The sequence below is a fragment of the Pseudonaja textilis genome, chromosome 16, assembly GCF_049901715.1.
Source record: "Pseudonaja textilis isolate UNSWEBS1 chromosome 16, rPseTex1.2, whole genome shotgun sequence".
Taxonomy (NCBI): domain Eukaryota; kingdom Metazoa; phylum Chordata; class Lepidosauria; order Squamata; family Elapidae; genus Pseudonaja; species Pseudonaja textilis.
The window spans coordinates 4,673,051-4,696,478 of NC_142005.1; the positions used below are offsets into that span (position 1 = coordinate 4,673,051).

The window sequence follows — 23,428 nt, forward strand, 5'->3', positions numbered from 1 at the left end:
CTTTGTGCTGTCCAGACGGTATATAGGTAATTGGGAATTGAGATAGTTAAGTTAGAATTGGGAGCTGTCCCCTTAAGGGAATGCCTCATGGTAAATGGAGTTAATGCATCATGGGAAATGTAGTTCATGTCAGGTGGTCACATCTGTAATCCTGATTGGTCACTGAATTGATCCTTGGTTGGATTGGGGGAGTTTCCTTTACTCTTGCTTGGACCCCAGCACCCTTTGCTCCATCGTTATGGGATGAAAGACCGTTATAATTTTACACTATGATGTCAACTATGCAAAGAATCGGACATTGGATGGATCTCGACATAACCGTGAGTTATATTTGAGGATGCCTTGTGACCCAATAAAGAAACTTTGTATGGAAGCCTTTGTAGAGTATGTCTGTCTGTCTTTATATTCAGCCAGCAATTAAAAAACAGAACAGGCTTGAAGAAATCAAAAATGAAAAACGGGCCTTCCTGAAATTCCGGAAGTGCCAAACAGGCCGACGCTTCTCTTGAGCCTCCAGGAGGGCGAAAACAGCCTCAAACCAGCCAAAAATCAGCAGGGAGGCACGTGCACGCACAGTGCAGGTAAGTTTGGCTGGGGCAAGCATGCCATAGGTTCGCCATCGCAGGTCTAGTGCAATATGAATGCAATATCAGGGGTTTTCAATTCAATGTATAGAATGTGAGGGATGTGTGTTTGTGTTTATTTTCACAGTCATAATGTACACTGGAGATGGCATTTAATTTCGTTGTATAAGGTGCAATGACAATAAGCTAAACTAAACTAAACTAACAGATTTAACAGATAATCAGAGTTGGAAGGGACCTTGTAGGTCATCTAGTCCAACCCCGCCCCCCAAGTCTGCACCATTTCTGACAGATGGGAGTCCAATCTCTTCTTGAAAGTCTCAAGTAAACTAAACTAACGATTGAACCTGTGAAGACTCTGGAAAGAGTGAGGAGAAGAGCGACAAAGGGGATTGGATGATGGAGGCTAAAACATATGAAGAAGGGTTGCAGGAATGGTGCTTATCTAGACTAAGGGAGACATAATAGCATCTTCCAATATTTGAGGGGCTTCTTTCACCAAGAAGTTAAGGACTAGGCTAGAAAGTGTGTTCTAGTCCCAGTTTAGGCATGAAAGCCAGCTGGGTGACTTTGGGCCAGGGGTGGGATTCTACCAGTTCGCACCTATTCGCTAGAACCGGTTGTTAACATTCTAAGCAGTTGGGAGAACCGGTTGTTAGGAGAAATTACTGGCCTAATCCTGTAAGAAAGGCAGGAAGGAAACATTCTGGTGTTGCTGACAGAAACTGCCTCTCCGTTAACCCTTATTACATTCTTGGCAGGACTAGGCTTCCTGTCTCTGGAACTTCTCTGGAATTTTTTTCCCCTCCTTTGCTAGTACTTTGCTTGTGTGGAGTGACCATTCAAAGTTACAATGGCACTGGAAAAAGTGACTTATGACCGTTTTTCACACTTACGACGGTTGCAGCATCCCCACAGTCATGAGAGGCCAGGCGAGGAGATGGTTGCCTCAATGTGAGTGATATTGAGTTGGCCACGCCCAGCCAATAACATGACCACCAAACCACACCCACCAACTAAGCCACGTCCACAGAACGGGTTGTTAAAAATTTTGAATCCCACCCCTGCTTTGGGCCAATCGCCAGGAGATGGTGAGTTCTAATCCCACTGTAGACGCAAAAGCCAATTTGTTTACTTTGGGACAGTCCCTCTCTCTCAGCCCAACACACCTCGCAGGACTGTTGTTGCGGTGGAAAACAGGAGAAGTGTATTGGATAGGTTTGCTACCGTGTATTGTTTGTAAAAATAATAAAGGCAGGATACAAATAATTCTCAGCTGCCTTTGAAGAGCAAGGAACAAAACCCTGCAAAATGACTACAGCAGCGTCAGGAATCTGAGATGCGCCTCACACATCAGTGCAATTTGCACAGTGAGGTTGCATGGATGCGTGGGAGTAGAAAGTTAGGCTGAATTTTTCACCTCTGGAGGGTTGGTTTTTTTTGTGCAAATTCCGAGGGAAGTGAGACTTTTACACAGTGTTCCAAGAGCAAAAAGGAGAAGCTGGTTCTTCCTCTTAGAAAAATAAACATACTCAGTTCCTTTGGGATTGTCAGGGCCGAGTTGCACGCTCAAAGATGGGACGTTTCCCAGTTCCAGGCTCGAAACAAAACTGTGGCCAGCCAGGAGGTTACAGGATGCACCGAATGAGCCTGCGGAAATTCCCAGAGGGGCTTTAAAAACGCCCCCATTTTTTCCCAAACTCCCTTTTATTTTCCCCCGGTGCAAGTTTGCAGCACCCTCTCGTTCAACCGATTCTTGAAGGTTATTGCTGAAAATTACAGAATTTTATTCCTGGATGTATTTATTTTTTTTCATAAAAGGGGGTTTAACACACCCTCTGGTGGCCCAGGAGGCAAATTGCAACTCACCAGTTTTTGACCTGTTTTATTTTGATATTTTTAGGGGCGGAGGTGGGATTCAGAAGTTAGGGGCAGAGGTGGGATTCAGCTGGTTATGAGCAGTTCTGGTAGTGGAAATTTTGAGTAGCGTGGAGAACCGGCAAAAATCCCACCTCTGACTGGCCCCGCCAGCCGCATCTCGTCTCTGCCTCCCATTGATTCCCAGCTGATCGCCTGGGTCTCCTTTGGTTGCCCTGCCCAGGAGAACAGAGCTGGAAAGCAGGTTAATGGGGTGGGAATGGGCATTTTGCAGTAACCTTCCTCTGCTACGCCCACCAAGCCACCAAGCCACGCCCAGAGCTGGTCAGCTGGGTCTCCTTGGGTTGCCCTGCACAGGAGAACGGAGCTGGAAAGCAGGTTAGTGGGGTGGGGAGGGGGATTTTGCAGTATCCTTCCCCTGCCACACCCACCCAGCCACGCCCACCAAGCCTCACCACACCCACCAAGCCACGGCCACAGAACCAGTAGTAAATGTTTTTGAATCTGGTTAGGGGGCTTAAAAAATAGGATAGGAAATCAAGAGGAAACCTGGGGGAAGGAGTGTTTTTAGTTATTGTTTCGCTCTGTATTTGCTGGTAAAGAGGGATCCGTTTGGAGGCAAACGGCAAAAGGCAAAACCAGGAAGGCTTTTGCAGAAGCGGATCATGTGACATCCCCACCGGGACACAGCAACGGTCATAAGTATGAAGCGGTTGCCTGCCAAGCCTTTGAATTCTGATCACGTGACTAAGGGGGGGTGGAGATTCTGCAACGATCGTAAGTCTGAAAAACGGTCCTCAATCGCTTTATTCGGTGCCGTTGTAACTTTGAGCGGTCATTAAATGAACTGTTGTAAGTTGAGGACTACCTGTATTTATGATGGTGGCAGCATCCTGGGTGGAGCTGGGAGGGGGTCATGTGTGTAGAGTTGTAATTGGAGGAATGTTCCAATCTCGGATGGCAAACCTCAGATAAAGAATGTTTCCAAGCAAATACAACTCAGGTAAACAAAGTCACTAATCTAAAGGAGGATTAGAAAGAGGAAGTAAACATATGTTAGACTTTAACTAGAGATAATTAATTGTATGGATTACTGTGCTAAACAGTAACGAAAGTTAAGCAGTAACCAAAGTTAACCAGTGATGGAGGATAACTAAAAATGTGTATAAATGCAAGACTAGACTCTAATAAAGATCATCATGATTCAGTTGTTCATGCTCAAACAACTCGACTGCCTCATCATTACAACACATGTGTAACTACCATTCCCAGATGGATTCCACCCATGGGGGGAGTTGGATTTGGGTTTTTTTGGTTTTGTTTTAATTTTTTATTGAAAATAAACATTAAAAATATTGAACGTGGTGGACTTTCTTTGACATACATTTCAGTCTTTACATTTTACATTTGAAAAAATCAAAATAAAATTTAAACATTTATATACATATATATATATACATCTATATGTTTAGGCTTTGTATCATTAGAATTAGAATTCTTTATTGGCCAAGTATGATTGGACACACAAAAAATTTGTCTTTGATGCAAATGCTGTCAGTGTACAGAAAAGTCAAGAGTCAAGAATCATCAGGTACAACACTTAATGATAGTCATAGGGTACAACAAGCAATCAAATCATACTAGGAAACAGTCAATAAAAATTGTAAGGATACAAGGATATAAGGATATTGCTGAATAGGGGGAAGGAAGAAGAGACGAGACGAGACGAGAGAAGAGAAGAGAAGAGAAGAGAAGAGAAGAGAAGAGAAGAGAAGAGAATTCTTTATTGGCCAAGTGTGATTGGACACACAAGGAATTTGTCTTAGTGCAAATACTCTCAGTATACATAAAAGAAAAGATGCATTCGTCAAGAGTCAAGAATCATCAGCTACAACACTTAATAATTGTCATAGAGTTATATAGTAATAGGGTATATAGTAAATAGAATATAGTTATAGGGTAGAATAAGATATCAAATCATACTAGGAAACAGTCAATAATAATTGTAAGGATACAAGCGACAAAATTACAATCATATAGTCACAAGTGGGAGGGGATGGGCGATAAGGAGTGATGGGAAGGTTAATAGTAATAGTAGTGCAGACTTTGTAAATAGTTGGACAGTGTGGAGGGAATTAGTTGTTTAGCAGAGTGATGGCGTTCGGGAAAAAACTCTCCTTGTGTCTAGCTGTTCTAGTGTTCAGTGCCCTACAGCGTCGTTTTGAGGGTTAGGAATTGAAACAGTTTATGTCTGGGATGTGAGGGGTCTGTAGATATTTTCACAGCCCTCTTTTTGACTTGTGCAGTATGCAGGTCCTCAATTGAAGGCAGGTAGGTAGTAATTATTTTTTCTGCAGTCCTAATTACTCTTTGAAGTCTGTGTCTTTCTTGTTGGGTTGCAGAACGAAACCAGACAATTATAGAGGTGCAGATGACAGACTCAATCACTCCTCTGTAGAACTGGATCAGCAGCTTTTAGGTCATATTCATATACCTCATTTCTACTTCGCTTTAAATTCTAATTTCAGTTTTATAGACTTCCTTTCTCAAGTCCCTCCATATGTAGAATTTTTTCCATACTTTATAATATTTTGATTTATCTTGGTCTTTCGATTCTAGAGTCAGACTATCTAATTCAGGGCATTGGAAAATCTTATCTATTATAGCATTGTCATTTGGAATTTCTTTTGTTTTCCAAGTTTGGGCAAAAAGTATTCTTGCTGCTGTAATTACATGTATAGTTAAGCAAATATCTGCTTTGCTAAGGTTCTCTGTTATTATTCCTAATAAAAAGGTATCTGGTGTAAAGCTAATTTTTAGTCTCAAAATTTCCTCCAACCATAACCCAATTTTTTCCAGAACACCTGTGTTTTTTTGCAGGCCCACCACATATGGTAAAAAGTATCCAATTCTTTTGAACATTTCTAACATACAGACGATTGAGTACCATACATTTTTGCTATTCTGGCCAATGGTGGAGTTGGATTTGTTTAAAGTGATCCACTTAACAGACTGCAACAATTCACCCCTGGCCAAAAAAGAGTAGCAAATTGGGGAGGTGACTTACTTAATGACCGGCTTGCTTAGCAACAGAAATCCTGGTCCCAACTGTTATCATAAGCCGAGGACTATCAATATAATGATTTAATAACGGCAGCTGAAAGAATAGCAGAGCAGGAGTTGTCCCCGTGGTGAACTGACCCAGGGAAACAAGGCGGAATCGTATTTCTTGTGCAATGAGCTCATTTAGTTAGAGGTCACAGAGCTTAGATAAGGATCAGTTCCTACAAAGGTTATCATTATTTATTGCCATTTGAAGCAATAAATTTCAGGATAAAACTCCCTCAGCCACCCACACAGCTAATGCTTTGATTATTCTTGTATTTCTTATACACATACAATGACACTCTCTGCCTGTCTGTCTGTCTTCCTGTGGAGCCACTGTTCTCAAAACTGGCACTTTCCCGGTTGACAAAATATGTGGTCCTTTATACCAGTTTTTCTCAGTCTTGGCAACTTGAACATGTATGAGATTCCACTCCCAAAATTCCCCAGCCGGCACGTTTTAAGATGGGTGGACTTCAACTCCCAGAATTCCCCAGCCAGCATGCTTTAAGATGGGTGGACTGCATTTCCCAGAATTCCCCAGCCAGCATGCTTTAAGATGGGTGAACTTCAACTCCCAGAATTCCCCAGCTACCCATGCCGGGCTGGGGGATTCTGGGAGTTGAAGTCCCCATATCTTCAAGCTGGGAAGGTTTATAAACCACCCTATACTAACCAAACCGACACAACCCAGCTAGCCTTACCAAGCATTGGATTGTTTTTCAGCCGAACTGCCTTAACCTGGTTTAAGCACACAATGCAAACTCTTCCTTTAGAAACAACCAAAGGCGGCGAAGAACAGGAGGAGCTTGGGGAATTGTGCAATTCCGTCTCTTTCCTGCTGATACGAGAACTGCTCGATCAGCTTTGCACGGGTGGAAAAATAAAAATAATTCCATTTCTCGGCTTTGCCAAGGCAGCTGGTTCTCCTTGACAAACAGTGTCATGCTTGTTCCGTCTGCAATCACAAAACCTTCCTCCTAGGCGTTGCCTCTCTTTGCAGCAGAAGCTTCTGGGGTGATCTAATTGTCCAGTTTTGCAAAAACTGTACCTCTAGAAAAATGTGCTTTTTTTAAGAAAAAAAAACTAACACAAAAGCTGCCCACTTGGTTTACTCCCCGTTTAGAGTTGGTTTAAAAATAATAATAATTTATAATGCGTTAAGCTGCTCAGAGTCACCTTGTAGGGAAGATGGACATCTTAAAAATGGAATAAATCTTCATTTAATGACCCCAATAATCTCTTGCGAGGTGGAGTTTGGGCAGCTGAATGGAGCTGAGTGCTTACTGGCCAGATGTCTTTCCTGTCGCCAATACTGAGTTATGTTCAGCAGATATATTCTCATTGTGCTCAGAGAGAGAGAAATATTTAAAAATATTTTTATATTTTTGTAAAAATACATTCAATCACCCATCATTTATTAGTGGTAGGTGACATGTTAAAATCCCTGCTTTATTCATTTGTGCTTCCTTTAAATCTCTTTCCTGCTTTCTGTTTGGGTTGCTTTCTATGAAAAGTTAAATAAATTCCGTGCTTTCGCATGATGGTTTGCGACTATTTCATTCCTACCATCCCACAATAGGGTGAACTTGACACAAAACCGCCAAATCTGATTTAAGCCTGCCAGACATAGTTAGTTATTTTAATTTGTTGTCATTGCACCTCGTACAACGAACTTAAATGCCATCTTCAGTATACATTATACATAAAGATTAATAAAAACACACATCCTTTGCATTCTATAAAATTGAATTGAATGCCCCCTGATATTGCACGAATATTGCACTATACAGTAGAATTCCATAGAGTTACTGGGATAGAAGCTGTTTTTCAGCCTATTTTTCCTTGTTTTTATTATCCTGTACCATCTCCCAGATGGTAATAGTTCCAAAAAAAGGGGGTTGTGTGTGTGCCCAGGATGAGATGGATCTGCTAGCCTCTGCCATTGGATGACAAAAGAAGGAGCCTTGATTGGATTCCATTCAAAAAAGCAAATTTAGAAATTTGGATTTGCAGCTATTTTGCATATCCCGCAGAGGGCAGCAGAACACAATTTTGGGGCAATGGATAACCTCACTTCCTTTCTCTAAGGAAATTGCATAGAATCCCTACATTTTTCAGACCGGGAGAGTTCCAGTGTGTGCTTCCACGCTCCCGCTAGACAATCAATCAATCAGAATAGAGCTGGAAGGAACCTTGGAGGTCTTCTAGTCCAACCCCCCCACCTCCCCCAAGCAGGAGACCCGATACAATTTGAGAGCAGGGGCTGTTCAATTTCTTCTTTAAAAGCATCCAGGGATGGAGTTCCCACAGCTTCTCATCTCTTTTAGTAATATATTTTGCATGCAAAAGCTACAGCTATCTTGGGTCTCCCTTCCGGGGTGGGGTGGGGGAGGGAACTCTGTACATGCTCTGGTGCACCCTCTAAACATTTTTTTTAAAGGTACACCCTGGGTTTCTGTGTGGGTCCAATGCCATGCGTGACTCATTTGAGAAACTCAGCCACCGAGACCAGAATCTGGCATGCAGTCATGAAGAGAGAAACCAATTTAGGTTGGGAAGGCTGAACCGCGAGTTCAGGAGAAGGAGGAAAGGAAGCGGATTCTTTCAACACATGCTCAGGAGCTGAGTTTACTCAGAGCAGGGCAAGAGATGCCCTAAAATGGAGATTTGCTTTAGGTTGAAAGCCGATACACCCGGTTTTCTCCTGAGTGTAGCTAAGGATTAGGCGTGGGAACGACACGAAGCCTGTCCATTATAACAGAATAACAGAGTTGGAAGGGACCTCAGAGGTTATCTAGTCCAACCCCGAGCTCAAACAGAAGATTTAGTCTATACCATATCAGAGGAAGTGACTGTCCAGTCTCTTCTTTAAAAAGCCTCCATTATTTTTCCACTGCCACCAGTTTTGGCCCTCAAGGATAGAACACAGAATCCTAGAGCTGGAAGGGGATTTTTTTCGTATCTTTGAATGCAAGAATACAGAATGAGTTATTGTGGAGGGGGGCCTTGTGAGGTCTTCTAGTCCAACCCCCTGCTCAAGCAGGAGACTCAACACCATTCCAGACAAATGGTTGTCCAGTCTCTTCTTAAAAACCTCCAGTGATGGAGCAGCCACAACTTCCAAAGGCGATTTGTTCCACTGGTTAATGTTGAGGAAATTCCTCCTGAGTTCTAGGTTGTTTCTCTCCTTGATGAGTTTCCATCCGTTGCTTCTTGTCCTGCCTTCTGGGGCTTTGGAAAATAGGAAGAGCCCCTTCTACCATATCTAGAATCAGGGTCTGCTTAGCCCTGGTTCCCTGAACAAGCCGCAAGGGGTTCACACAACACACAAAACCCTGCAGGGAGTTATAGGAACTGTTATGAAAGGATGACGTCAGCTTAAAACAATTTTTTTTTTTTCCCCAAAGCTGAATTCTAACGGGAATTTCCTGGCCGGTCAAGGAGCGGCAGGAAAATAACCTTACTCATGATTTTTTTTTTTTATGCTTTCAAAGGACCGCAAAGCTAGCTAGCTCTGCATTGGAGGCTTGGTTAAGCCCCCTGAGCAAAATTGATTGAGCTAAAGAGGCAACGGTGAGCTCATGAAGCCTACCCCGCAAAGTTGTGGGTCCAGAATAACAAAATGCAGAATAATAAAGCGATCGGAGGGTTTTTTTCCCTAACAAGCAAAAATAAATAAATACATCACTTTATTAGAGTACAGTAGAGTGCCTACGGCATTATATCAGAATGCAGTTCCTTTTTCTTTCCGATAAAGTTTTCGTTTCTAAATTCACCAGAGTGCTGTATGCTGAGTCAGCTTGCCTATTTATCAAAGCTGTGTTTCCCTAACCAGTTTATGAACAAACCATGTTTGGCCTGGTCTGCCTCTTATGCCCACCCAAACCCAAATCATCCACATTAAGGATTTAATGCAACGTGTAAGAACGCGTACGGAGTTCCTTGCCTTCCTTTTAAAGTCATTTTGCACTGTCCGAAATAATATAATTCACTTGCTTTCAGTTTAATTTTGAATCACGCTAGCTTCTGGGCTCTAACTTCTTCCCGTCAAACACACAAGCCATCGCAATTTGTAAAAGTCTAATGAAATAGCCAAGCTGTAATTGCGAAGCACTTCCAAACGACCAGAGTCCTTATTTAAATGGGATTATTCTCCGTAGGAATTATTCCACCTTGTTAAATGCAACTATCCTTTGGACTATGCAAAAGGACTGGTGAATTCTAAGGCCTACTTCGCAGGATGGTTGGGAAGAGACAGCGGAAGAGAACGAGAACATTCTGGAATAGTTCAGCATTACGAGCGTGAAGGTGGCAGTTGAGGGAATACTGGGTAGAGACTTCAGTCAATCCACAGACATTTGGGAGTGGGGGTTCTGGAGGAGGAGGAGGAGGAAGAAGAAGAAGAAGCAGAAGAGAAAAAGGAAAGAAGAGAAAGGGAAAGACAGAGAAAGGAAATAAAGAAAAAAGAAAAAGAAGAGAAAAGAAAACAAAATGACCATCCTATCAACTTAATGCAAGAGATTAATTGTAGGGTCCTTGGTGCTCTCTGAGCTTGGGGGTTTTCTCGCAGACGTTTCATGACCCAACTAGGTAATATCATTGTTAGAAGGGAGATGAGGGTTGTGCAAGGAGAAGGAGGAGGAGGAGGAGGAGGCGGCGGCGACGTCTATGGGGTTCTTAATGCCCTGAGCTTGGGGGTTTTCTTGCAGACGTTTCCCGACCAAACTACGTAACGTCATCAATGCTAGAAAGGAGGTGACTTTGCTTATTCAAACACTGATGATATTACCTAGTTTGGTCGTGAAACGTCTGCGAGAAAACTGAAGAGAGCACCGAGCACACTCCCAGTCCAACCTCGAGCTAAACACATCCCCTTGGGAAGGGAGATCTCTCCACCAGAGCCTGGAGAGGTGGGATTTCTCCCGGCGGGGGGATTGCCGCTCTGGTTTCATGCCGAGGACATCATCCAGGCGGCCAGACCTGACTTCTCCTCCCCCGCCCGGTGCCCCTGCTGACGTACCAAGGTGGAACCAGCCTGGCTGTGCCAAGGTGATTCAGCTCCGGGCTGCCCAAGGCGCCCATGACTGATCGAGATTGCAGAAGGCCCCACCCAGGCAGGACTTTGGCCTCACCTGGTGGGGCTGCGAGAACCGGATTAGCCGCGCCCAAGGAGCCTGGAAGCAGATAGGCTGAGCTGAGCCTCTTGGGCGGCAAAGCCCGGCCATTGCCAGAACTCGCTTATCTTGCGGGGGTGGTGGTTTCCGTCCCTAGGAGACTGTGCCAAGGAGCCCACTTTCTGCAAATAGGAAGGGTGGCCCTAACCAACCACGCAGTCTCCTTTAGAGTCCTCAACTTACGGCTGCTTTGCTTTACAGGCTTATTTCTGCGGCTAATAAATGAGACAAGGTTATTTTTCACCCCCTTTCTTGCCACTTAAGCGTGTTAATGTCGGTCGTTAAGCGAATCTGGCTTCCCCAGTTTGAGTTTGCTTGATAGGCCGCCAAAGTGTGACCCCCCCACACACAGGTGCAACCACCGTCATATTGAGTTGGTGGCTTAAGTGGCCGGATTTTGATCGCATGATCTTGGGGCTGCTGCAGTGGTCAGTGTGGAAAAACTTTTTTTCAGGGTTTGTTCTAACTTTGAAGTCATTAAATTAATCATTGTTAAGTTAAAGACCATCTGTGTGAAGCCTGGGGTGAATCATGTCACAAACTGGCTTACCTTTTGCAAAGCCGCACCCAAGCAGAGTTTCCTCAGATTAAATTTAAAAACCACAATTTTTTCCCTCGAGTTTCAGAACCTGGACGGACCGGACCCATCGTGAGAAAAAAGGATTGAGACTTGTATTGAAGCCTCCGTAGAAATCAGTTCGGTGGGACAAGAGAAAACCTAGATTAGTTATTGCTGGAGATTTTCCTCCCAAACCCCGAAGGCAACCTGGTTAGATATTAACTATGTTCAAGAAGGTGGTAAATTTAATTTGTCCCTGCCTGAAACTTAAGAGCTTTGTTTCTCAACCTTGAAGACGGGACGACTTCAACTCCCAGGGGAATTCTGGGAGTTGGAAGTCCACACATCTAAGGCTGAATATTTAGACCCACAAGGAAAAATCACTCTAAAAAAAGGTGAGACGCCTTTTTATTTAATTTTATTACAAGGCGAAATTGTTAGCTCCCTCACTTCGTCAAATAAAATTAACTAAATGTAGGATTTTAACTGGGATAGTGGTTATGAGGAGAAAGAACCAACTGGCTGTTTCTTTGTTTTTACACGTAAAGTAAAATGGGGGCAGAATGCTAACCGTAAAATACACAAAATTTCAAAATTGAATTTAGTTTCTGAGGAGTCCAGAGCTGAGAGATAAAACCTTTGAAGATTGGGGAGGAAAAAGGACATTTTAGTGTAGATCCTTGTTCTACACAAAAGTAGGATGTGATGTAGGATTTGACAGAACATCCTACCAACTCAATGCAAGATTTTAACTGTAGTCTTTGGTGCTTTCTGAGGTTGGTTTTCTTGTGTTTCATTACCAAACTAAGTAACGTCATCAGTTTTAAAAGGGAATGGGACTTCCAAAGTAGAGGAGGAAGACCATGAGGTCCCTTGGTGCTCTCAGCTTGGTTTCCTTTAAGACGTTTCATGACCCAACTAGGGATCATCATCAGTGCAAAAAGGGGGCATCTGCAGCAAAACCAACTCCCTCCTAACACTGGTTGTGTTCCCTAGTTGGGTCATGAAACGTCTGCAAGGAAACCACCCAGCTCAAGACGCCACTGTTCAACCCTGAGCTACAAATATCCCCCTCCATCGACGAAGACTTAACTGACCCCAGATTTTGACGTCAGCCTCTTCCCCCAAAGCCCGAGCAAATAAAACGAGGCGAGACGCCAAAGGTAGCATTTTTTTTTTATTACTGAATTCAGGTTCTTGGTGGTACTGCTTCCATAAAGTTTGTTAATTCCACCCCCAACGTAGAGATGGGTACAACTGTTTTCCACAATATTTTATTTGTACACAGTACTACAGACAAGCACAGAGCTACTATGGCAGTTAAGAAAAGGAACTTGGGGAGAGGAAGTCATCACAGGGAAGAGGGGCGGGGAACGCAGTTGCCATTCCACACTTTCTCGAAGAAAAAAAAACCACACACGTACAGAAACCCATTTTTTTTTTTTAAAAAAACAACCCTTTTCTTTTTGTACACACTGGAAAACGGACTAATTCTGGAAATTAGGGTCCCCATCGATCCCAGCCATTGGCTGCTTACCGCCGCCACCCCGTACCCTTGAGAGGAAGAGGAGGGGAATTGGAGGAAGCAGGTGGACCAAAGAAAACCAAGGGAGAGGCCGAGGACTGGAGACCCTGCCCCTCCTTCAGGAATGTCACCTCAAGGGTGTGAAAGGGGGGGAGAGAGAGAAAGGAGGAAAGAGCTGGAGAGGAGTGTTGGGGGGGGGAGAATAGCTGTAGCACGTTTGGCAAATTTGAACAGCAGGCTGCAAGGCAGCTGCTGAGACAGGAGGAGAGAGAGAGAGAGAGAGAGAGAGAGAGAGAGAGAACCAGGCCAGGGAAGAGGAGAAGGCAGAAAAAATAATAATTGGAATGGAACTGAGAAAAGGAAGGACCCCCCCCCGACCCCCCCACCCCCAACAGTAGCATGGGGCCATTAACATGGAAGCTCCAGAGTCACTGGCACGACAGGGGACCCGGGAAGGGGAGGAGTCGGGGGCCCTCACACGGGCTTGCCCTCCAAGCTGATGACGCAACTGCCCCCCAGCTTTTCCGCTAGACTCTGGCGGTCTTTGATGTCTTCTAGGCCATTTGCTTGCCATTCGTGCTTGATCCCTGCGGGGGAGAGAGGAAGGAAGGAGAGGTGAGGTCTGAGGGGGTGGCGGGGTAGGAGGTCGCCCCCCCCACTCCGGCACCTAAGGCTGGGTCTTAAGATTTGTTGGACTCATACAGCAGGAAGGGAGTTCGATCCTAGGTAGAGGCAGATATTTCTCTCTCTCTGGGCACACTGGGAATATTATCTGCGGAACAAAACTCTGCACTGGTGACAGGAAGGGCATCCGGCCAGTAAAACACTCTGCTAGCTCCGTTCAGTTGCCCAGACTCCCTCCTGCAAAGGGATTATGGGGTTGTTAGAGGATGATAGATTTGGGAGGGACCTCAGAGGTCTTCTAGTCCCACCCATCCTGCTCAAGGCAGGATACCATGGACGGGCCATTTATTTTCCCAAGGGGCTGCGTGAAAAACTGGGAGTGTGGCAGAGAGCCACACCGATAGGGCTGAGAAGGTGTGTAGGCATGCACAGGTGCACATATACTAAATTATGAAAAATAAATAAATAAATTTGCAGTGTCTTTCATAAAAGCAATCCACGCAGACCAGAGAGGGACAGCCATGAGGCTGCATGTAGCCTGGGGCCATAAAATGGCTTTAAAACAAGCAAACAAACACGAAAAAGTACTTTTACTCACACCTAAAAGTAAAGGTAAGTCAAAATTACAACAGTTCACTGAGTGACCGTTGAAAGTTAGAATGGCAGTTTAAAAAAGTAATCAATGACTATGTCTGTTGTAGCATTCCCATGAGGAAAACTGAGATGCTTGACATCTGACTTGGCCTTATGACGGCTGCAGTGTCCCGGGGTCACAGGATCCCCTTTTGCAGCCTTCTGACAAGTCAACGGGGAAGCTGGATTCACTTAACAACCGGGTTGCTAACTTGACAACTGCAGTGATTTACTAACTGGGACAAGAGGGGTCAGAAAAAGGGGGCCAGGTTCATTTAACAAATGTCTCGCTTAGCAACAGAAACGTGCTCAATTGTGGTCGTAAGTCGAGGACTACCTGCGAACCATGCAGGTCAGTCAGAGGCCGACAGGAACAAGTCAAAGGGCTGGATTAGGGCCGGATTTGACACAGGAGGGCCATAAAATACCCAGATCTGCCTTATAATACCATCATCTCCGATCCCACACCGGCTGTTGACCCCCTTCCCTCTGCCCCCCAGAGCAGAGCCCAGAGGACAGAATCCTGGCTGCAGAAAAGCAATTTCAATGCTAGGAAAACAAATATGTCGAAGCAGTTTCCTCCTCCAAAGAAAAGCGCCCCCCTTTTTTTCCTATCAAATCCTCCCCTCCCCCCCGCTTGCACGGGGAGATTAAACGGCTGGGAAAAAGGGGAGACAGCTGCACCCCAGAACCCCCAACCCGAACTGAAGAAGCTAATCCTAAGTCGTGTCCAACTTTTAAAATTCCTTGATGCTGGGAAGAGGGGAAGAAGTGCCCCCTTTGGGAGACAGGGAGGAAGTGGGGAGGGGTTGGAAAGACCCACGTTGGCTGTACAGCTAGTCCTCGACTTACGCCAACAGGGACCAGGAATTTCCACCATTAGGCAAGGCTGCCAACGTGCCCCATTTTATGATTCTTGCTACATTGGTTAACCACACGCACACACACACACACATCCCGTGGTTGCAAAGTGAATCGCACGGTCATTATGCAAACTTAAACTTCCACCCACTTTGTCGGAAGCCGCGGAGGGCGATCATCGTAGCCTTGGGGCCCTCGCGACGGTTGCAAACAAACACACGCCGGGTGGGCCAAGCCCCCAAATTGCGTGACCGCATGACCGACGTTTAAGTATCCTATTGCAGTATCCCAGAGCCTTTTTTTTTTTTGGGAAGATTGGGGGGGTTTAAAGCCCAGAGGAACCGGCCCAATTTGGGATATTACAGGTAGTCCTTGACTTGCAACCACGACCCCAAATTTACATCGCTGAAGTGAAACGTTTGTTAAGTGAGGTAAAGTTGGTGAAGCCCAGTTTTATTTGGTTGTTAAGGGAATCTGGCTTCCCCGCTGACTTTGGCTTATCCAAAGATCGCAAAGGAGATCCTGTGACCCCTGGGATAAAACAGGAGTCCGGTCAGAGGGTCCAAATTTTGATCAGGTGACCAAGGGGAGGCGAGGCAAGGCAAATGGGAAGTGTGGAAAAACGGCCCAGAGTCGCTTTTTTTTTTTCAGTGCCGTTGCAACTTCGGCCACTAAATGAACCGTTGCTACGTCGGGGGCTGCCTGTATTTCATGCAACCTGCTCCCTGTTCCTAACCGCAGGCGTTGGGCCTCCCTCCAGCCCCCGGGGAGCGGCAGAGAACTTTCTCACGCCGGGCATCCATCAAGGAAGATGCCAAGAGGGCCACCTGTTGTCAAACCTGGGCCCCCAGCCAGAAGCCTGGTGGTACAAGCCCTGCCTCTACCTGGGCTCACACCTGCCAGCTCTCACCTGGAAATTTCTTCTTGAGGGCATCCTTGGAGCTGGCGTAGATCATCTTGCTCTTCAAAGGAGCGCTCTCGGGCGCCCTGCAGGGAGAAACAGAAGGATTCACACACCGGGTATGTTCCTGGCCCCCACCCACTGGCCAGTTTGCCATTTCTTTTCATTTATTAAGGGTTTTATGCTACCTGCATCTCCCTACCACGTGACTCAAGCTCCAGTACCAATGCTGTGGAAGAAGCCAGGTTTCCAAAAAGAAGCAAATTTGGGAGATGTTATTCATCAATAAATCCCCCCCCCCGCTCCCCAAAATAGCAATAGCACTTAGAGAGCTTCACAGCCCTCTCTAAGCGGTTTGCAGAGTCAGCCTCTTATTCCCAGCAATCTGAGTCCTCATTTTACAGACCTTGGAAGGATGGAAGGCTGAGTCAACCTTGAGCCAATCAGGATCGAACTGCTAGCAATCGGCAGTCAGCAGAATTAGCCTGCAATGCTGCACTCTAACCACTGCACCACCATGGCTCAACTGGGGGCATTCTCAGGAGGAGGAGGAGGAGGAGGAGCACTTCGCATGAACCCTACGTCACCACTAACCCAACATGAGCCCTGCTGCTTGGGAGATGTAACCCAAGGAGCCAAGAAGCTTCCCCACCTTCAGACTAGGCTTCATACCTGGTGACAGGAGGTGCACCTTTAAAATTAAAACCACTTATAGGAAGACTGGAGGACAACAGGATGGGGCAAGACCCTCCCCTGCGCACTCTTCTCAGGGAGGCTCCAACTGCGATGGACAAGGAGCTGCAAGAGAGGCCAGCCCCAGACACCCCTTGTCTTCAGGTCCTCCATTATACAGATCATCCAAGTTAATTATGGTTTTCTCGCCCCAGTTTAACACGCTGGGAGTGAAACAGTCTAGAAGTCTATTCCCCAGTTACAGAGGTTGGGAAGGAGAGGAGACCAAGCAGGCTAAGGGGCTGTCTTCCTACAGTGCTTTATTATTAAAGGTGGGGAAGAGAGCTCCACACACACACACACACACACACACACCCTTTGTACCAATCTGGGAGGGGCCAGTTGTGGCCCTATCCCACCTCACATGCTGATGGGAGGAAAATCACCTCCTTAATGGCACACAGCCAAGCAGCTTCGGTTACGGAAGCCACCAATAAGAGGCTGGTGATAAGGCACCGTTCATCACCCACCAAGCAAGCAAGCAAGCAGGCAGCCCAAGCCCACTCTTGCCTCTGAAAGCAGGTTTGGTTTAGTGACCATCAGAAAAGCTCCCGAAATAGGGAAGTATTCTGCCTTTGTCAATGAGGGGTCTTTGAAGGGGGGCTGGGAAGGAAGGAGGGAGGGAGAAAAAGGAGAAGAAGGAAGGAAGGAAGGAAGGAAGGAAGGAAGGAAGGAAGGAAGGAAGGAAGGAAGGAAGGAAGGAAGGAAGGAAGGAAGGAAGGAAGGAAGGAAGGAAGGAAGGAAGGAAGGAAAGACAAAGAACAAGGAAGGAAAGAGCAAGGGGAAGGAAAGGAGGAAAAAGCAAGAGAGGGAAGGAGAAAGGGAGGGAGGAAAAAGAGGAAAGAGCAAGAGAGGAAGGAAAGGAGGAAAAAGCAAAGGAGGGAGGGAAGGAGAAAGGGAAAGAGGAAAAAAGGAGGAGGAAAAGACAAGGAAGGAAGGAACAGGAAGGAAGAGGCAACGGAGGAGGAGGAGGAGGAGGGAGCGGGGCCTCACCAGAAGAGGAAGACCAGATCTTCCTTTTTGCTCTCCTTGGTTTCGTAGGTGGCGTCATAGAGGGCATAGCGGCAGTCGCTGGGGGGCAGCATAGAGACGAAGTGCAGGTAGGGGTCATCAACGGTGTCTCCCAACTCGCCCACCAGGATCTCCCTGCCGGCCTCCAGGATGATCTTCTTCTTGTCCTCGCTCAGGCAGAAGATGACGGCCTTCTTGCGCTTCTTCTGCTCCTCCTGGGGGGCGTGTTTGCGCACCTTCATGTCGTTGAATACCTGAATGACTTTGTCACAGACGGTGACCCCGGAGGCCTGGGAGGGGGACCAAGGAGAGAAACACTCAGGGATGACGGCCCCTCAACCAGGGCACCACAACACAGGGAGCCTTCGACTTACGCCCACGACTGAGCCCAACATTTACGCTGCTCAGGGAGGCATTTGTGAAGTGATCTTCGCCTCCATTTTATGACTTTCCTTGTCACATCTGGTAAATGAATCACTGCAGGCATTAAATTAGTCAGTGAATCCGGCATCCCCGTTGACTTTTGTCAGGTCGCCAAACGGGATCATGTGACCCCGAGGAGCCTACAACAGTCATAAATGCAAGTCAAGTGTCAAGCATCCAAATATAAATCACATGACTGTGGAGATGCTGGAATGGTTGTCTAGAAAAATAGTCCCAAGTCACTTTTTTCAGGGGGGTTATAACTTCGAACAGTTAAACACTTTGCAGTGATTCACTTAACAGTCATGCCAGAAAAAGGTTGCAAAATCAGACATGACCCGATTAATAACAGATTCGTTTAACAATGGAAATTCTAACCTTAATTGTGATCCCAAGTCGGTGACGGCTGTGCAAGATTACTACAGGTAAGAAAGCAGTGGGGGATTCTAGGCACATGCTGAGTTTTATCAGTCACAGTTGGTTAAATCAGGTTTACCGAACAAATATGCTAAACTAAAAAGCAGAGCTAACAAATTTTTCTTTCACGTACAGAGAGCGTATGCACCAAAGACAAATTCCTTGTGTGTCCAATCACACTTGGCCAATAAAGAATTTAAACTAGTAGCCAGGATGCTCTTCAAATGCTCTACCCTATTCTGCACAATATTCTGATGTTGGAGGGGCTGCCCCAAAGAAAAAGGGGGGGCACCTATTCCCCAGATCACTTGAAGGCAGGACAAGAAGCAACAAATGCAAATTAATCACAGCAGAGAAGCATCCTGACAGTGAGAACAATTAATTAGGTTTGTCTCCAGAAGTTGTGTGCGCTCCAGCACTGGAGGTTTTTCAGAGACTGGACGGATACTGTAGGATCTGCTGCTTGAGGAGGGGGCTGGACTAAAAGACCTCCGAGGTCCCTTCTGATTCTGTTATACCAAGACAAGGACTGGACTGCCACAAAAGACTTGCACCGCCCATCTCTGCAACTTCCTTCCCACAGAGTGCAAACTCTGGCTGTGAAAAGGGAACTGACTGACTGACCGAAGCCTCTCTGTAGAAGATTGTAGAAGACCCATTTCAGGATAGCGGCAGCCAAGTTCGCACAACATGTGAGGCTGGGCTCAAGTGGGATCGGATTATTTGTTGTTTGGGGCAGGAGCCCAGACAATTATGGCAAGCAAGAAGCCAGAATAGGGTTTAGGCTTTGCATGTCGTGGCAGCTCTCCACCCCGGGCATAAAATTGTGATTACAGGGGCCAGGGGAAAAGTTTGAAGAGTCTGTTTGGAAAAACCAGCAGGATGAAAGGGACACCTTCCTCCAGCTGGCTCCATCGCAAGTCTCAACGTCTTAAAAGCAAGCCTTTCCGAAGAACGCTGGCCGAAGCACCCAGCCTCACGAGAAAAGCAATCCGGAGGCAAATCCTGCCCCCACCGAAGGCAGGAGAGCAAGGCGTGGCACCAGCCCAGAGAGAGAGAGAAAGGAAGGGAACCAAGGGCCACCTTTGGCAAGCCCCTCTTCCAGATTGCCCTGGGAGGAATTGTGGGTTTGCTATCGTAGCTTGCTGGGGAGGGGAAAAAAAGTACAGGCCGAAAAGAGCAGGTGGCCCAGAGCTGCCAGATGGTGCTTGGGCTGCAGAAAGGGAAGTGGCGCCCTGCCGCAGAGTAGGGGGGGGGAGGCTGGCGAACAAGGGGTAGTTGCAAAGAGAAATCTTGAGATGGAGGAAAAGAATTCAGGATTGCAGAGTTGGAAGCCTGGGGGATTCGCCAACCCATTGAATGGGTTGGAAGGGACTTCGGAGGTCTTCTAGTCCAACCCCTTAACTCAACCCAGAAGCAAGGGGGAGGATGGAAAGAGACCTAAGGGGGGTCTTTTGACAGGTTGGGGCAGGGGAGAAAGGGAGAGGAGATGGGGGGGAGGAGAAATTTAGGGGGATGAGGGCTTCCTGAAACAATAGTACAGGTACATGGTAATTCCACAGTCTTTGTTCTCCTAAATACAGTCACAAACACTGAGGGATATTCTGTATTTTATTGTTACTTCCTATATATGAACATTATGTGAAAGATTCCCCATCGCCAGCGGAGAACTGAGGGGGGACTCCAGACAGCGCCCCTCACAGGGCCTACAGTTCTCATCATCCCCTGACCAGAGAGGAGTCCCGTCCCCCTCCGATCTGTGGTGGCCCATGTTCCTTCTCTTGCCTCCACTGTACCACGCACAGCCCTTAGCGGCGCAGGCATGCAAAGCCACACAAGGGCCAACCTTCTCAGCCATGTGTGGCCGGGGATAATGAGCCCCTTGTCTTCCAGCCATCTTGGGGACCAGGCCAGTGAATCCCAGGGATGGAAGTGGAAAATAACCACAGGAAAGGACAGAAAGTGTGTGTGTGTGTGTGGGTGTGTGTGCGTGTGTGAATACACCCCCGCAAAGCCACCAGATCACCCAAAAGCTGGCCAAGGCTACAAAACCAGGCAAAAAAAAAAAAGAGAGTAAAATTTGGCAGGGGGAAATAGACCCCTTCCATCCCATTTCAAAAGACCAAGGGGGGGAAAAAAGGGATGGTAATGAAGCCATTAAGACATTGGGGGTTCAGTTTTCCTAGTGGGGGGAAGGTAAAAAAAAAAAGGTGAAAAGAGGGTAACTTTGGGCCAGGACATGAAATCAAGCAGGAAATTTGATGGAGGGAGGAGGGGATTCAGGTTTAGGGGGAACCGCCTCCAAGGGAGGAGGGGAAACAGGAGGATAAGGAAAAGGGGGAGGAAAGATGGGGTTGCATTTTGGCTTCTCCCCATTGCCAGGGAGGCAGAAAGGGGGATTTTTAGGGGGAGCGAGAGAGAGAAGGAATCTTTTCTTCTAAGGTGGGGGGCACAGAGGAAGCCATGGGGATGCTTCATGCTTCCTTACATTTGGGGAGGGGAAGGAGACCCTCACCCCAAAATGGGAGAAACAGGTCAAAGGGTTGAAGACAAAAAAAAACACTGATTAGGGTTTTTTTTTGTTACAAAGGCTATGGGGATACTCCTATAAACCCCCCATATGCAAGGAGGGGGCAGAAAGGAGACCCCCACCTCCCAGAAACTGGGAGGAGTCATCGATGGGGGGATGAATCGTTCTAAGGTGGGGGCATAGAGGATACACCCTGTCCCTTCATATTTGGGGGAGGAGACTCCCACAAAATTGGGAGAAAAGGGGGTGGGAGAGAAAAGGCACTGAAGGAAGAAGATGGGGGCGCAGAGACCCTTCAGCCCCCTGATTTGCAGGGTGGGGAGAAGAAAGGAGACCCCCCTCAGAAATTGGAAGCAGCTCTAAGGGGGGGAAGGAGAGAAAAAGGGAATATAAAGGGAATATTGACCCCCGCCCCGAGAATGAAACGGAGGAGGAATCCCTCAGGGAAGACAAAATAGGGGAGGCCTCCCCCCCCCCCGCCGCCTCCCTGAGGAAGCCCCCACAAAATGGCGGCCGGATGACAAGATGGCGGCCTAACGTGGGGTGGGGGGTGTTGTGTGGAGAGGAGGGCGAGCGGCGGGTCTTACCATGGCGCCGGGCGGTTGAGGAGGCGAACAGAAGGAAGAGGAAGCGGAGGCGGCGGGGCTTTCGGTGGTCCGGGCTGAGGCGGTAGGTGCGGGTTCGTCGCCTCGACAGCTCCGCGGCGACTTCGACTGGCGCTGCGAGTCTGGCGAGGCCCGAAAGGAACTGCAGCCCCGCCCCGCCTTGGCCCTTCCGCTTTAAGGCACCGCCCGAGGAGAAGCCGCTTCCGGCCCGGCGGCGCGGAGCATGTCGGGAAAGCTAGTCCAATTTCTCTGCCCTCTCCCTCCACCTTCCTTCTTTTCGGACGCCAGGCCGCTTTCTTGTTGAATGGATGGGCGGGGTGACGGGAGTGCGTGGTTGCCATAGGAACGGGAAGCCATTTTCTCCGGGCCTTCTCATTTCCTTCATTCCAGCTATTAAAAAAAAGTCGAATTAGTATTTATTATTATTTTAAAAAATCAATAATTCTGTATTAGTCCCTTTGGAGATGACTAAAAACATAGTACGAGCTGTCTTTTGTCCCTTGCCTGTCTCCTCGTGGGCGCTTGAAAAGGCTCATACGACGTCCCGGGGATACATGGGAAATGTCGTTTTTAAAGACACTGAAAAGGAAGGAAGAAGAGAAACGGGGAGAAAGTGAATTAATGATTTTTTTTTTAAGAAGGGAAGATGTCACTCGAGGCTTATTTTTTTTAATTAAAGACTTTCCGGATTATTTGCCGGTTTAATTCCCAAATCTTCATGTAAGAGGCACAGCTAAGCTTGTGCAGAACATTTTAACTGCTTTTTCCTTGCTAAATAATCTGTTCCAAATGCCTCTTTACAGAATCGTAATAAAGAAAAGAGGGGGAAATCTTTTATTTTTTTTCCCCAGATCTTTGTTCACCTTTTTCTCCCAACTTGATTTTGCAGTTCAAGAGGACAAAGTTTTTATTTTGAAGTTATCCAGCATGGATTTTAAAAAGCCATGGGAAAAACAGAAGGGAAAAACAATCTTTTATTTAGGAATAAAAACACAACAAAAGGAGGAGAGGCAGTTTCAAAAATCATAAAACTTTTTTTAACTGGGTTGAGCTTCTGCAGAGTGCAAGGATTTTTACATAATAAAGAGAAAAAATACTTAATCTTTATTTTCACTTAAAAATAATTTTTGTAATGATTTCAGCATAAGCAATGTCTTCTCCAAAAATGCAAGAGCCTCTTTTTAAAAAAATTTTAAATGTCAAAAGGAAGTAGGTTTTTATTGATTGGCTGATTGATTATATTTCCACCAGCAACCTCGGAAGAGCAAAACAACTCACTTAGCAATTTTTATCACTACCACAACTCTCACTGCAGCAAGAGCCAAAAAACTAGCTTATGTACTGAGTGACCCACCATTGCTTCAAAAGGAAAGCACAAAGCTAATGCTTAATCCAAATTAAATTGTTTTCTAAGTTGCCTTGAAGCATAAATGAAGAAAACAGGCTGGGTTGGCAAAGGGAAAAAAAAAAAAAACCTTGATCAAGATAACCCTAACCAAAACCATGATTTACAAAAATGCATTTTGTAGGTCTTTAGCAGTGAACACAGTTCATTTGTCTTACGGTACAGGTAGTCCTTGACAATTGAGCCCAAAATTTCTATTTTGAAGTGAGACATTTGTTAAGTGGATTTTGCCCCATTTTACGAGCTTTTTTTGCCTCCGTTGTTAAGTGAATCCCTACAGCTGATCAGTTAGTAACCTGGTTGTTAAGTGAATTGGGCTTTCCCCATTGAGTTTGCTTGTCAGAAAGTCGTAAAAGGGGGTCACGTGACCTTGGAACCCAGAAACAGTCATAAGTATGAGCCAGTTGCCAGGCATACAAGTTTTGATCACACAGAGATGCTGGGAAGGTCGTATCTGT

The 23,428-nt window shown here is 46.3% G+C and overlaps 1 protein-coding gene across 1 annotated transcript; it reads right to left on the reverse strand.

Annotated features, from left to right (window-relative positions):
* Window positions 1-12,467: 12,467 nt before the first annotated feature.
* CFL1 (cofilin 1) lies at window positions 12,468-21,715 on the reverse strand. Its single transcript, XM_026716301.2, has 4 exons — window positions 21,548-21,715; window positions 17,573-17,880; window positions 15,857-15,933; window positions 12,468-13,415 (listed from the first exon to the last, which is right to left on the reverse strand). The coding sequence occupies exons 1-4, from the start codon at window positions 21,548-21,550 to the stop codon at window positions 13,303-13,305; spliced, it is 501 nt and encodes a 166-aa protein (XP_026572086.1). The 5' UTR covers window positions 21,551-21,715; the 3' UTR covers window positions 12,468-13,302.
* Between the last annotated feature and the right edge of the window lie 1,713 nt (window positions 21,716-23,428).

Coding starts and splice junctions, on each gene's coding strand:
- CFL1 (XM_026716301.2), bottom strand. Junction 15,934..17,572: donor GATCTGGTCTTCCTCTTCTG/GTGAGGCCCCGC, acceptor TTCTCCCTGCAG/GGCGCCCGAGAGCGCTCCTT. Junction 13,416..15,856: donor CCTCAAGAAGAAATTTCCAG/GTGAGAGCTGGC, acceptor TCTCCCCCGCAG/GGATCAAGCACGAATGGCAA.